The 12,215-nt window shown below is 45.7% G+C and overlaps 1 protein-coding gene across 1 annotated transcript in view; it reads right to left on the bottom strand.

The window, feature by feature from the left end:
- SMC3 (structural maintenance of chromosomes 3) overlaps positions 1-9,645 on the bottom strand; it is a 54,150-nt gene extending 44,505 nt beyond the window's left edge. Inside the window, exons 1-4 of the mRNA XM_019502790.1 lie at positions 9,541-9,645; positions 4,543-4,618; positions 2,623-2,661; positions 1,389-1,456 (exon numbers count right to left, since the gene is read on the bottom strand). Coding sequence (XP_019358335.1) covers positions 1,389-1,456; positions 2,623-2,661; positions 4,543-4,618; positions 9,541-9,555 — 198 coding nt within the window. The 5' untranslated portion in view covers positions 9,556-9,645. The remainder of the gene's footprint in view (positions 1-1,388; positions 1,457-2,622; positions 2,662-4,542; positions 4,619-9,540) is intronic.
- Positions 9,646-12,215: the final 2,570 nt, after the last annotated feature.

The raw sequence follows: 12,215 nt of genomic DNA, 5'->3' as shown, positions 1-12,215 counted from the left end.
CCCCCAGGGGAGATACATGGGGCATGTGCCCCCCAGATCTGTGCGCAGGGTGAGAGTGAGCTGCCCGCTGTAGGCTCAGGGCCAAGGACTGTGCTGGCCTCTTCCTGGCATGGGGGCTGGGTCAGGGTTCCACTCAGAGTGGGTGGGCGACAATGGCGGTGCTGGGAGTGGAGATTCCAGAAAATTTTGGGGTGGCCATAACCCCCCTCCAAGCACCGCCAACCGCCCCAAGCACAGACCCCAACCCAATCCCCCCCTGCTGGGAATAGCCAAGCACAGCCCCTAGCCCCAAGCCCACAGCAGGCAGTCTGCCTTAGCCCACACACAAATCCAAGGGGCACATGCCCTCCATGCTTCCCTTTGGGGTGCGCAGTGGTGGGAACTGCTCCCCTTCCCCATGTCCCTGGACGAGTCACCCATGGCTCTGTTCCACACACTGCCCCAGCTGGGCAACACCTGCCCCTGCCCCATGCCCTCTCTCACTGTGAGGAGCCTCGATTTGCCCCCCGCCCCCCCAGCCTACAAGCCAGACTCCGCTGGGCTGCATATCAGCAATCAGATCAGTATCATTCAATATGGCTAGTTAATAACTGGCCATTGGTACTGGCCAAAAAAGAATCTTTATGGGTGCACCCCTACTGTTAATTGTAAAAGCTCTTTCAACTTTAGTTCAACATGAAGATGCATATAAATCATTGTATGTTACTGGTTAGGGAAATCAAGTAGTTACCTTGCCATGTAAGAGTCAATATAATGAATTAAAATTTATACCAAAACAACTTTTGTCAAAGGGAAAGTTAATAGAAGCTGCTAAATAGAATTCTTGTTGAAAGAGTATTTAGAATCAAAGATAAGCAGTGCTAAACAGGACCCAAGGAGGGCATACAGTCCAACACCCTACTCAAGGCAGGGTCATCCCCACCTAAATGATTCTGCACAATTGTGTGTCTGAAACAGCAGTGCTCAACCCTCAGCCCATTGGCCAGATTCAGGCCTGGGGAGCCACGTCATCCATCCTGTTGGACTCCTCATAAGTCTGGAAGTTTGATGGCAGGAGAATAGTGGCAATCATTACACCACCAACTTTCCAAGCCCCATGCAGATAGATCACTACCATGGGCTGGAACTGGGTCCCAGGCAGACTGCTATGGACTGACCTGGCACTAATCTAGCTCACAGAGCAAAAAAGGTCATTACTCTAAGCTATTCTTTAAAACACTGCAGCCAACCCTTCTGCACACCTCCTAGGCACAATGCCTGAAACATCAAAAACACCAACTTGCCACAGGTAAAGCAGGCATACTCACATTTCAATACATTGTCTACTTTGTAACAGCATTCCTTACTATCATGTTTTTGCCTTTGTTTTTTTAAGTATTTTCACTTACATGCAATAAAGCCAGTCTCTGTTCTGGGCGAAGATGACTAAACTCATCACTGAGGACGAACTGAATTGCTACAATAAAAAGGTACAAAAAAGTATGTTTTCTTTTATGAACAGTACACAGCAGAGGCTAACAGGTACACTTAAAAAAAAAAAAATCAGTATATTACTGTAACACAGAAACATTACATCTATCTCAATTAGTGAAAACACCCCCCCTCCCCCCCGCAAAGCTGTTGGGTTCCTGGTCATTTAGATTTGTCTACACAAAGCTGTCCAACTCACTTGGGGCCCCAGGCCAGATCCCAGCAGCTTCTGTGGCCACAGTGGGGTAAGCAGCAGCAGTGGGCCAGGAAGTCATTTGCCATGGTGAAGCAGTGGTGGGATAGCTGGCTACAGGGTGACTGAAGGCTGTTTCACAGCCCCGACTTGCCTGCCTGCTGAGGGCCATGCCTGCCAGGCCCCAGACTCCACAACAGGCCATGCTCCCAACTAGCCACACCCCCCAACTTTTGGTTGCCTGGCAGGTGGGATGGAGCAGGTCCACAGGCCAGATCCAGCCCATGAGCCACACAGTTGAAATCTCTGGTTTACATTAGGGTTTGCTCATAATAATGCCCCTTTATTGATACTGTTGGCATACGACCCACCAGGATTTATATGGTATATTTAAATACCAGAGTACATTTAGTCCAAAATAAAGGTTAAAAGTCTAGAAGTTAAAAAGTGAACAATTGTTTTTTTTTAAAAAAAGCTTATTGCAATATAGAAATTTGAGAAAGCAGAAGTGACAGTATGGAAGGTACCTACATTGTCAGACCCACAAGTTACAGTCAAAACTAGCATAAGAGAAGGCTAGGGAAGAAACAGAGCCTTCAAAGGTCCATAGAAAAGCAAACCGATGCCACATGAAATATTCTGGAGTTTGTTTTCAAGTGACACAGTGAACAGCAAATGTGAAAAAAGGGCATAAAACAGTTAAAAGTCCTACATCTGCTTTTCAGTTTTTCACCACTTATTTATTTTTAAAGCTTTCTTGGCCCTTTTTCAAGTACAAGAGATCTACATAGACAAGGGAATCTATTCTCTTAGTGTAATTAAATGCATAAAGTAAAAACTATTAAAAAACACCTACAGTTCTTTAATCATCTAACAGGTGTGTCATAACATTAGGCAAAGAAATTTTAGAAAAAGCAACTGTTTTTATTTATTAAAAGAGAAGGAAAAAAGCTACTCACCATAGAAAAAGTTACTTTTTCCAGATCCATTTCTTCCCACTAAATATGAAAGTTAAGTTACAGATTTTTAAAAGCCGAAGTAAAACAAATTTAGCAGCAATAACATTTTTAAATTCTGTTTACAAAATTAAAGACTCCAAATTTAAACAAGTCATTACCAGAGCAAGACAGAATGGGCCTCCTGCCTAATATCCTATCCTGCCCTGCCCCTTTCCCCTCATACACGTCTGGGATTTACAAAACCTATATCAAAATATTTTATCTTCTCTCACTGAACGTCATATTAGCGTGCTTCAGCATCTATTTATAATAGGCCTAAAAGCATGTGAACATAAAGTTAAGATCGAATGTTCTTGTTTAACATGATCATAAATGAACATAAACTTGTCCATTTAGGGTTCAACTAGATAAAGATAATCCAATCCCAGAGTCATAACCATGCTTTGGAAATTTTACTTTGGAGACAGGTAAGTCAAACTGATTTTTATCATCAATAACCCAGCAGAAAAGTAGCAACATATATGGCAGCAGAACTCCTAAAATATTGCAATCTGAATTAGGATTTCAAATACACTACTCTAATTGCATAACATTAGTTTCTTGAAAACAAAATGAGAGCATTGCTGGCTACCCAATGATTCTTTCAAGGAAGCCAATGTGCTTAGCAAACAAAGCCAACCACATTTAAAAGATACATTTGACTATCAAGCCACAATCTTATACAGTTAACTGTAAATAATTAATACAACTGTTGTTTCACTGGAAAAGGCTAGTTAAAAAAAAACAAAAATTTGTTTTCAATGCAAGTTAATACTACTGCCTTTATAAAATCCTATAGGAGAATCAAATAGTCAAGGAAAAGACAAAGTTTAAATGCCCTAAAAAAACCCCTAAAATAGAAAATGCAGTTTTTTAAAAAAAGTTTGATTTAGTATTACTCTATTCAGAACACTGCTGCAAGTACAAATACCAATATATTGTCAGGGCCCGATTCAAGTTGACCCTGCATAAGTAGACCCTTGCAATTGAGACAGTTCTTTTGGAGGAAATAAACAAGATCACTTAGTAATTGGAAGAACATGGTATTTGCACCTCTTTGGAATATGCGCATTAATTCACGGTTTAATGATACACTTAACAATCATGCACATTTTGTTGGATATTGCAGTTTGACATTTTAATACAAAGTATCAAATAACTGTTATAACAAAATGCTACTTTTTATATATTTCTTTAAAGTCAGTTTTAAGTAACAAAATATATAGCAGTACTAAGATACATTAGAAGTCCAGTGAATTTCAGCAAGAATCACCTGACATCCAATATATATATTGATATACCGAGGACAGCTTATAGTAAGCAAAACAGAACTTACGAGGGCAACTAGCATAAAACTACAGGTGTTAAAATAAAACTGAAATCCACGAAACAGTATCTTAGACTAGCTTTGGTTATTAAATTCCTCCCCAGTTAGAAATGTTCTTCCAGTACTTCTGAAAGATATCCAGGCGCTAGCTCTTTCATATATGCTACCGCCGTGGTTTTGCAACAAGCCCTATGTACACAGAGCCCCATGCATTTGTAGGGCTTCCCTGACCGCAACAGATCTTGGGACACGTGAGGAGATACGCCAAAACAGAGGATCGCTGCAAGCCTGGAACCTTAAAAGATGCTGACATTTTGGCAACTATCTTAGTACTGAATGATTTCTGAAAGCAATTATTTTCCTATGTGGTACAAGAAGAAGGTGTCCTGTAATACACCACAAAACACAACTTCAGAGAAGTATCAGATTTTAAGTGTACTCAATTGTCTGACATTTGAAAGGCTATCAAAAAAATCAAAAGACCTCTAATCTGAATCTTAATAAAATAATGACACGTTATTTCATATTATTGCATGTATACTGGAAGAACTCACCTATGACATTATGCTTTGAACTAAATGGATCCACAATTGTCTGATCTCTGTAACTTCGAAACCCCTGGATGATCACCTGATGGATAAAAGCATTTAAAACATTAAAAAAGAGCATCTAAGCTGTTTCAGGTAAGTATCATAGTTACCAGTTTTTAGATTGTAACGTAACTGATTATGTTTTATTCACAATATATTTGGTCTTTTCTTTCAGATTTGCTGCTATGATCAAGGTCCACTAAAAAAAAAAGCCTACTCTCACCATAAGCAATAATACTGGTTTGGCTACATATACCAGTACTTTCTTTCCCTTTACTCCAAATTTTACATTTGGTTCCTAAAAAAACACCCCTAGAAATAATAAATGCTTCAATGTTCATGTATTATTTGTATTCCATTAATGTCAGAAGGCCCCTTTATACCAGGCATCTTACAAGCCTGACAGAAAATGCTCCCTGTCTCAGAAAGATTACAGTCTAAATAGCCAAGACTCAAAAACAAATGGGGAAGGAAGAGGAAGACACCACAAATCATTCCCTAAAAGTTTGGTGCTTGTTAAAAGATGGTAAAAGAATGAATTAATAAACTGAGTTATATCATGGAAAACTGGTTTACACTAGTATCCTGTCATTTTGCATCCTTCACCCCATTATAATTCCATTCATAGCTGAGGGTGTCTGGCTTGGCCCAATGAGGTGCCATGACAGCTGGAGCAGGCAGCGCTGGGCCTGAAGGGTTGCCAGTCCCTCACATGGTGCACAGCCCCAGGGTGCTCTTGAGGGGTCATGGCAGAACAGCAGCTCCAGCCTGGGAAGCCTCTGTTGCAGCCCTAATGGAGATCCCTGCTGTGCCACTGCCCCTCAGGAATGCCCTGGGGCCATGCTCACTGCACTAGGGGCCAGCACTGCCTGCTGCAGCTGCCAGGGCACCTCCTCAAGCTGAGCCAGCCGCACCCTCAGCCCTGCCTTAGGGTTGGGCCAGGTCCCACATGGCTTCAGCACCAAGGGTGAGAGGGGGAGAAGGACAAAATGCAGGCAGGACTGGACACCCCCTCCCCCGGGGCAAACTGGGGAGCCCCCAGCAGTGCGGAGGAGCCTGCCAGGTCCAGGCTGTGGCACAGGGAGCCTGTCGCCCTTCTCAGGCCCCACCACTGCAGGGGGGGCTAGGCAGACCCACTTGCTGCCCAGTCTTGCTGCTGCAGCTACTATGGGAAAGTCCTACCTGACCTCCATAGGGAGCTCCACACCTGTCCTCCCATGGCAGTGGGATCCAGGCATGGGAGAGGTTTGCAGCACTGGCCCCAGCCCCTGGGGACGAGGGGAAGCCTTAGACTCCCTTAGTGACTGAGCCATGCCCACTGGCCCACACCCACAGCTCCCCACTACTGACCTGGGGCCCACAAAGTGCCAGGCACATGATGAAAACAAGGGGTAGGGACTGTTCCTGCCAAAGCTCACTAAATAGGTACACATACTACTGGTTAACCACTTAACCAATATAACTAGAGGAGGTTAAATACATATATTTAAATGGTATTAACATCCCTAATACACAGCTAAGATTCCCTGCCTTGCTAAAACACCATAACCAATACTACCAAGCTAACAAACTTGCAGAGGTGCAACAGAACAGAGCTCTTACACAAGAGATCCCCCAGAGTAAGTGGGAAATTGCCCAGAACAACCAACCTTCTGGGATCTCTCAGACAGATAAGACAGACGGACAAAATGTACACTTTTCTAATGATCACAGATGAAATCAGCATAGCACCAACATTATTTCCAAGGTAATTGGCAGGACTAAAATATTAAGCATGGGCATATAATCTTCATTCTTTGCCACTAAAATAATCACTGCAACATATTTACTCTATTACATCCATGTCTAAAAATAAAACACCTGGATTAAAAGGAAAAAAAGAATTCCAGATTCTGTTGATTTGTTTAGTAAATGATCTTCCTTCAAAAACAAAAATTTCAGAAATGGGGAGAGAAATCTCTCAGCATGAACCAACCACTTACTTGAATAGCTTCTCTAAAAGAACTAGTTTTGCCAAGCCCTGCTGAATGCCCAGTGAACTTAAAAATAGTGCCAGGACCTCTTCCTTTGCATTTAGACAAGAGGAGCCTACATCTAATTCTTCACTGGACTCCCTGACAGCTCCAGATACTCAGTCATAGACATGAGTTCACTATCAGTCTAGCATACCTGGATGAAATGCAATAATCCACACATGACAGCGATTTCATCTTTAAAGCAATCTGAAAACTGCAAATAGTCAGAAACATTTACTTCAGGCAAATTAATTAAGCTGGCTGTTTGCCATCTGGAATTTTTTTCTGATTCATGCTCTATGGGCATTTTATACATGCAAGTACCCGGCGCTGTGACACTTGCAGTTGTATAAGTGATGAAATGCGGGTCAGCGCTGAGAAAATGGCGGCGGCACACTTTTGAACGCATTGGGGGTGCTTTAGTTTAAAAGCACCACCGTCATTTTCTGCGGGCTGACACGCATTTCACTGCCTATACACCTGTACGTGGCACAGCACAGTTCGCCTCAGCTCATGTGCGGAATCAACTTTGCTCCAAAGCAGCGGATCTCTGGCACGCTGCGGGACAGAAAAGTATGTGTATAAACGCCCTATGGCATTTCATACTACAGTGACTTTTTACCACTCTCACAGACATAAAACTTCAAAGACCATGTCAGTCAGTTTCAGAATAAGACGTTTTCATCAGTGCCCTCTAAAGCTGTCTCCTTTCACCTCCACAATCCTCAACAGTTTGCTTGTTGCTACCTCCAACCAGCTTTTCACAGTATCACACTCTTCAAGCTTCAGGAAAGATTTTGTTTCTAGTAATATCTCTGATCTTATTTCTTTTCAATGTCCATTGCATTCTTTTCACTTTGAGCTGCACACCCTCTTCCTGTTATCCCCACATCAGCCTCCACATCTAAGCTACCCTGCATCCTCTTTTGCACTTCAAACCCATTTCTTCCACAAGGACCACCTATGCTGGGTGCCTTAGCAAGTCTCCCCGTATTCTTACACTACTCCTCTAGCCCAGGGGGAGCCCTGCGGCCGAAATTTCTGGCTGAAACACAGGTAAAGAGACTTCCACCCCTTCAGGCAGGGGGTGGGCCAAACCTCAACTGCAACTGCCGTGGGCCCTGCAGGAAGAGTCGCGGCCTCTCCACCTGGCTCTGCGTGGCCACAGTTTGCTGGTCTGCAGTCAATTCTGGCCTGGCAGCCGACCATCCCGTGGACCGGCAGCTGACCCGGCCCAGCACCAAGATGTGGCCCGGAGGTTGGGAACCCCTGCTCTAGCCCACGTGTACAACTATAACTCAAATTCTATTCTATTAATAAAACAGTGCCAATATTTGTTTCATTAATAGAATACAGGCCATACAATGCAATGAGTAGGTAGCAAATTTAAAAATAACTAAAGAAAGTTCTTTTTCACACAGCGTGTAATTCAAGTGTGGAACTCACTGCCACAAGATTTTGCAGGAACTGACAGTTTAGCCAGATCCAAAAAGGCAAATTCCTGGATGAACAGTACATGGATAGTAATGTACAACTACTATAGTGGAAACTCCTTAGACCAGTTGTTCCCAAACTCTGACAGATTGCGCACCACCAATTTAAAACAACACAACCATAAGTACCACCAGCAAATTTTTCAGTTCAACTTTAAGTACCACCAGAAAATTTTTGTCATATAAAGTCATTATAATAAATCTGTTAACGTATACCACCGACAGGTTGTCTGCGTACCACTGGTGGTATGCATACCAGATTGGGAACTGCTGCCTTAAACCTCAAACGCTGAAGGCTGCAAGTGGGAGGAACAGGGAGAAAAAAAAAAACCCTAGTCATAACCTGACAAAGTTCTTTGGGTAAATCTGATATCTTTTCTTAGACCAACTTCTTTTGGAATAGATTAGGCAAAGATACTTTCTAATTTTCTCTGAAGTTCTCCTGCAGAGCTGTGAAGCCTACTTGGAGTTGTGTGTAGTAATCTCAGGATAGTAGAAGTTTAGTCCTCACATACATATGGGAGTGTGAATCTGTACACAACTTTCCATATACAGATATGGAAAGCTGTCTATATATACATACATACGTGTGCGTGCGTGTATGTAGGGCCGCTTTTCCCCACGCTCAGCACCAGCTTGTAACCCGGCCCTGCTGCCAGCCTGGGCCCTGCCGGCTCCGGGCTCACCTGTCAAGACTGTGCGCAGCAGCAGCAGCTGCAGCCTCCCCGCTCACCATGCTGCTGTTTGCTGCTGCTGCCTGCCCAGAGCACGCGCTGGGCAGCCCAGAGATGGCAGCGGCCAGACAGAACGGCCTCCGGCCCACGGGCCCTATTTTGCCCGCCACTGATATAGGTGAATGGATACGCATGGGTGTGCATGTGTGTGTAAATACATGTACAACTTTCCATAGATATATATACACACACACATACATACAAGGGAATGGACACGTGTGTGTGTGTGTGTGTGTGTGTGTGTGTATTAGTGCATGTACAACTTTCCATATATGGATAGACAGATATGGAAAGTTGTCTATATACATATATAGGGGAATGGATAGCTCTGTGTGTGTGTGTGTTAGCGTGTGTACAACTGTCTATTCAAATACAGATGTGGAAGTGTCCATGGCGACGTGGATGGACAAAGCACGAGGCCGAACCCGCCCCCCACCCCTCGTGCGCGCGTCCCGGCGGAGCTCAGCCCCGGGGGTCCCGCAGCGCCCCGAGCACGGCACGTCTCCACATGCACACGCGTGTCCGGCGGCGGGGTCCGCGGACAGAGGTACTCCAGACACGAGCGCCCCCCCCCACCGCCGTCCACAACCGGACGGGGGGGGGGAGCACCGGCATTTGTTACCAGGAGAAGAGGCCCGTCACCACCATGAGGGGGCCCGCGCAGCACACCCGACGCCCCAATCCCGGCGGGGCAAGGCCCGGGGGCGGCGCGGGCCTCACCTGCTTGATGTACATGTCGCCTGCGGGGTTGGAGGCCGCCGCCCCCACGCACGGCCGCACTCCAGGCCTGCCCCGCCAGCCCCTCACACAGACAAAATGGCGGCGGCACCGCCTCCCGCTCCCGCTCGGTGCGCACCACTCGGCGGGAGGGAGGGGGGGACGCAAGTAGAAGGTTCACGAGTAGCGCCCACAATGCTGCGCGCGGCTGAGCTTCCCCCCCCCCGCGCGCTGGGAGAAGTGGTTCCGCCCACTGGAAGCGGGGTTGGGCGCCAAAGGCGAGTGCGGCCAGAGCGAGGCCGCGGGAAGGGGAGGGGGATGTCCTGTTGCCTATGGCAACAGGCCTGGTAGCATCCCTGGGCTCCTGCTTCCGCTCGCAGGGCCCGAGGGCTTGGGGTGTGCAGCCTTACACCCAGCGACCGCCCAGCTGGCCCAGAGCTGGGCGAGGGGTTTCCAGCCCTCCCTGGCGTCTGGGGATTGGAGACCGACCTCTGGGAGAGAAAGGAGAAAATAAATATTAAATTGTTGAATCCGGATGTGTGCGGACGTGTGGTGGGCTTTCTTTCAATGCAAGTCGCGCACCTTTGCTTTCCTCACCGCGAGTCTAGGCCCCAAATGATAGATGCGCGTGTCCACGTTTTGCATCGGAGGCGCGTCTGCGTTTGGGAAACCTCCCTGGATAGATTCAGGTTGAGTGGGCCCCGAATGAGGGCACCAGGCACCTGTGGAGACAACCCACTCGCGGGGGAAGGAGAGAGTGATGGACCGTGAACGATGAATCGTTTCTTCCTGGCCAAAATCGGAGAGCCCTCCAGAGCCCCGTGCCCAATCTGGATGCATGAAAGCTAAATCCTTCGAGAGTGACTAGGTGCAATAGTACCTGGGCCTCAGTGGCTCACCTTCGTGCAGTACATCGTGCAAATTTCCCCAGGAGAAAAGCCTGCCTGCGTTCCAGGTGGCATTTTCTAACCCTGACATCCCCTATTAAGGCAGTGACGACTGATGTAATACTCTCAGAAATTCAAACAGTGGTACCTAAAAAAACAGGAGAGAGAGAGAACTTAGAAATAATATTTGCAGGCAGCTTTCTTTCTAAGACTGTGTGCTCACATTTATTTGTGGGGCAATAAAGTGCCTCTGTACTTTGTAGCACTACAGAGCGCTGGGGGGGGGTTGCACACATGCAAAACCCCCTGGCTGCAACATGGAAAAGTCACCTCAAAGGCATGCTCCCCAGCCAGGGAGCAGTAGAGGCTATTTTTTACTTCCCATTCTGGCCCCAGGGAAGCTGGTCCCTGAGCCCAGCAGACTCATCTGATCGACTGTTGCTGCCCCAAGACAGCTGATCCTGCTGAGAGGCCCAACCTGATCAGCTGTTGCCACTGCCAGGAAGATCTGCTTCTGGGCATGTTCAAGAGCACTAAGTCCTGACAATGCTGGGTGCATCTACACAAGACGCTTAAAGCCCATTGGACTAATTCTACTGGATATTAGCGCGGCTGGCAAAAAATCATGCTAATGAGCTAATAATGTGCAGTAGCTTTAGTCCAATGGGCATTAAGCGTGACACAGAAAACATTCATCTCCATTAATGCGCAGTAGCTTTAGTCCAATGGGCATTAAGGGTCACATAAAAAGCATCTGCACTAATGCACAGTAGTGCTGATTACAGTGTATTAAGTTAGCACCTGTAATAACTTACTGGCTACAGGTACTAACTTAATGCGCATTAATGAAATTGTAGATGTGCCTGTTGAGTAGCTAGTTCCCTAAGCCCTGCCATGATCCACAGATGAGGCATTTCTCTGTCTATTTTTCCTTCAGGGTTTGATGCAATAGGCACTTTCTGAACACACCTATGAGCTGGAGCAAGTAAGGCTGCAGCTGCTCCACCTTGGAAGATTTGGGTCAAGTTCTTCCTCTGTTCGAAGGGCTTTGAACCTGCATTTCCTGGCTGGCTATATATTAGTCTAGAATGGTTGCCCTCAGTCTCTCACTTCAAAGCTGTTCTACTTTTCAAGAGATAGTTGATTGTTTATCAGGCCAGGGAGACAGAACATAACTGTACTTCAGGGGTTCGTTAGTACAGTGATTCTCAACCACAGCTATGGCAACCTTGAGTTCCTTGGGGTCCTTTCAAGGGTGCCACGGTATGCCACAGAATATTAGCACTGATACATGTGCAAACACAATTCACACGATAAACACAGAGATTTCAAATAGAAATCCGTAACTGGTCTTGCTGAGCCGTTTCCAAAAAATAAAATAAAATAAGATCAAATAAAATGCTCAGTTACTTTTTTGGTAGTAAGGAAAGAGTAACAACTAAGAGCTGGCATTTTCCAAGGGATGTTTTGATTTTATCCAGGGGTGCCTCCCGTATAAAAAGATGAAGAACCACTGAGTTAGAACATGCACTTAAAATGGGGGAGACCTGGGTTTCAGTCTTCAGTGAAGGTTTTAGTATTATAAATTCAGCATTCATTGGGGGCAGAAACATGCATCTCCCTCCTCCTCCTAACCATTAAGCTATAGGATCATTCTCTCCCCAATTTTCTTCTCCATGAATATTTAATTGTTTTGTGAAAAAACAACAGCTGCAACAGAAGAAAGATAGGCAAGAAAATGCCTGGTTTGAGAGACAGCCTGGAGATTAGGCATGACATGAGCTAAGTGAT

Source organism: Gavialis gangeticus, unplaced genomic scaffold (genome assembly GCF_001723915.1).
Source record: "Gavialis gangeticus isolate Ggan-Ray unplaced genomic scaffold, GavGan_comp1, whole genome shotgun sequence".
Taxonomy (NCBI): domain Eukaryota; kingdom Metazoa; phylum Chordata; order Crocodylia; family Gavialidae; genus Gavialis; species Gavialis gangeticus.
The sequence above is the reverse complement of the archived record's forward strand: the minus strand, read 5'-3'. Positions and strand labels throughout refer to the sequence as shown.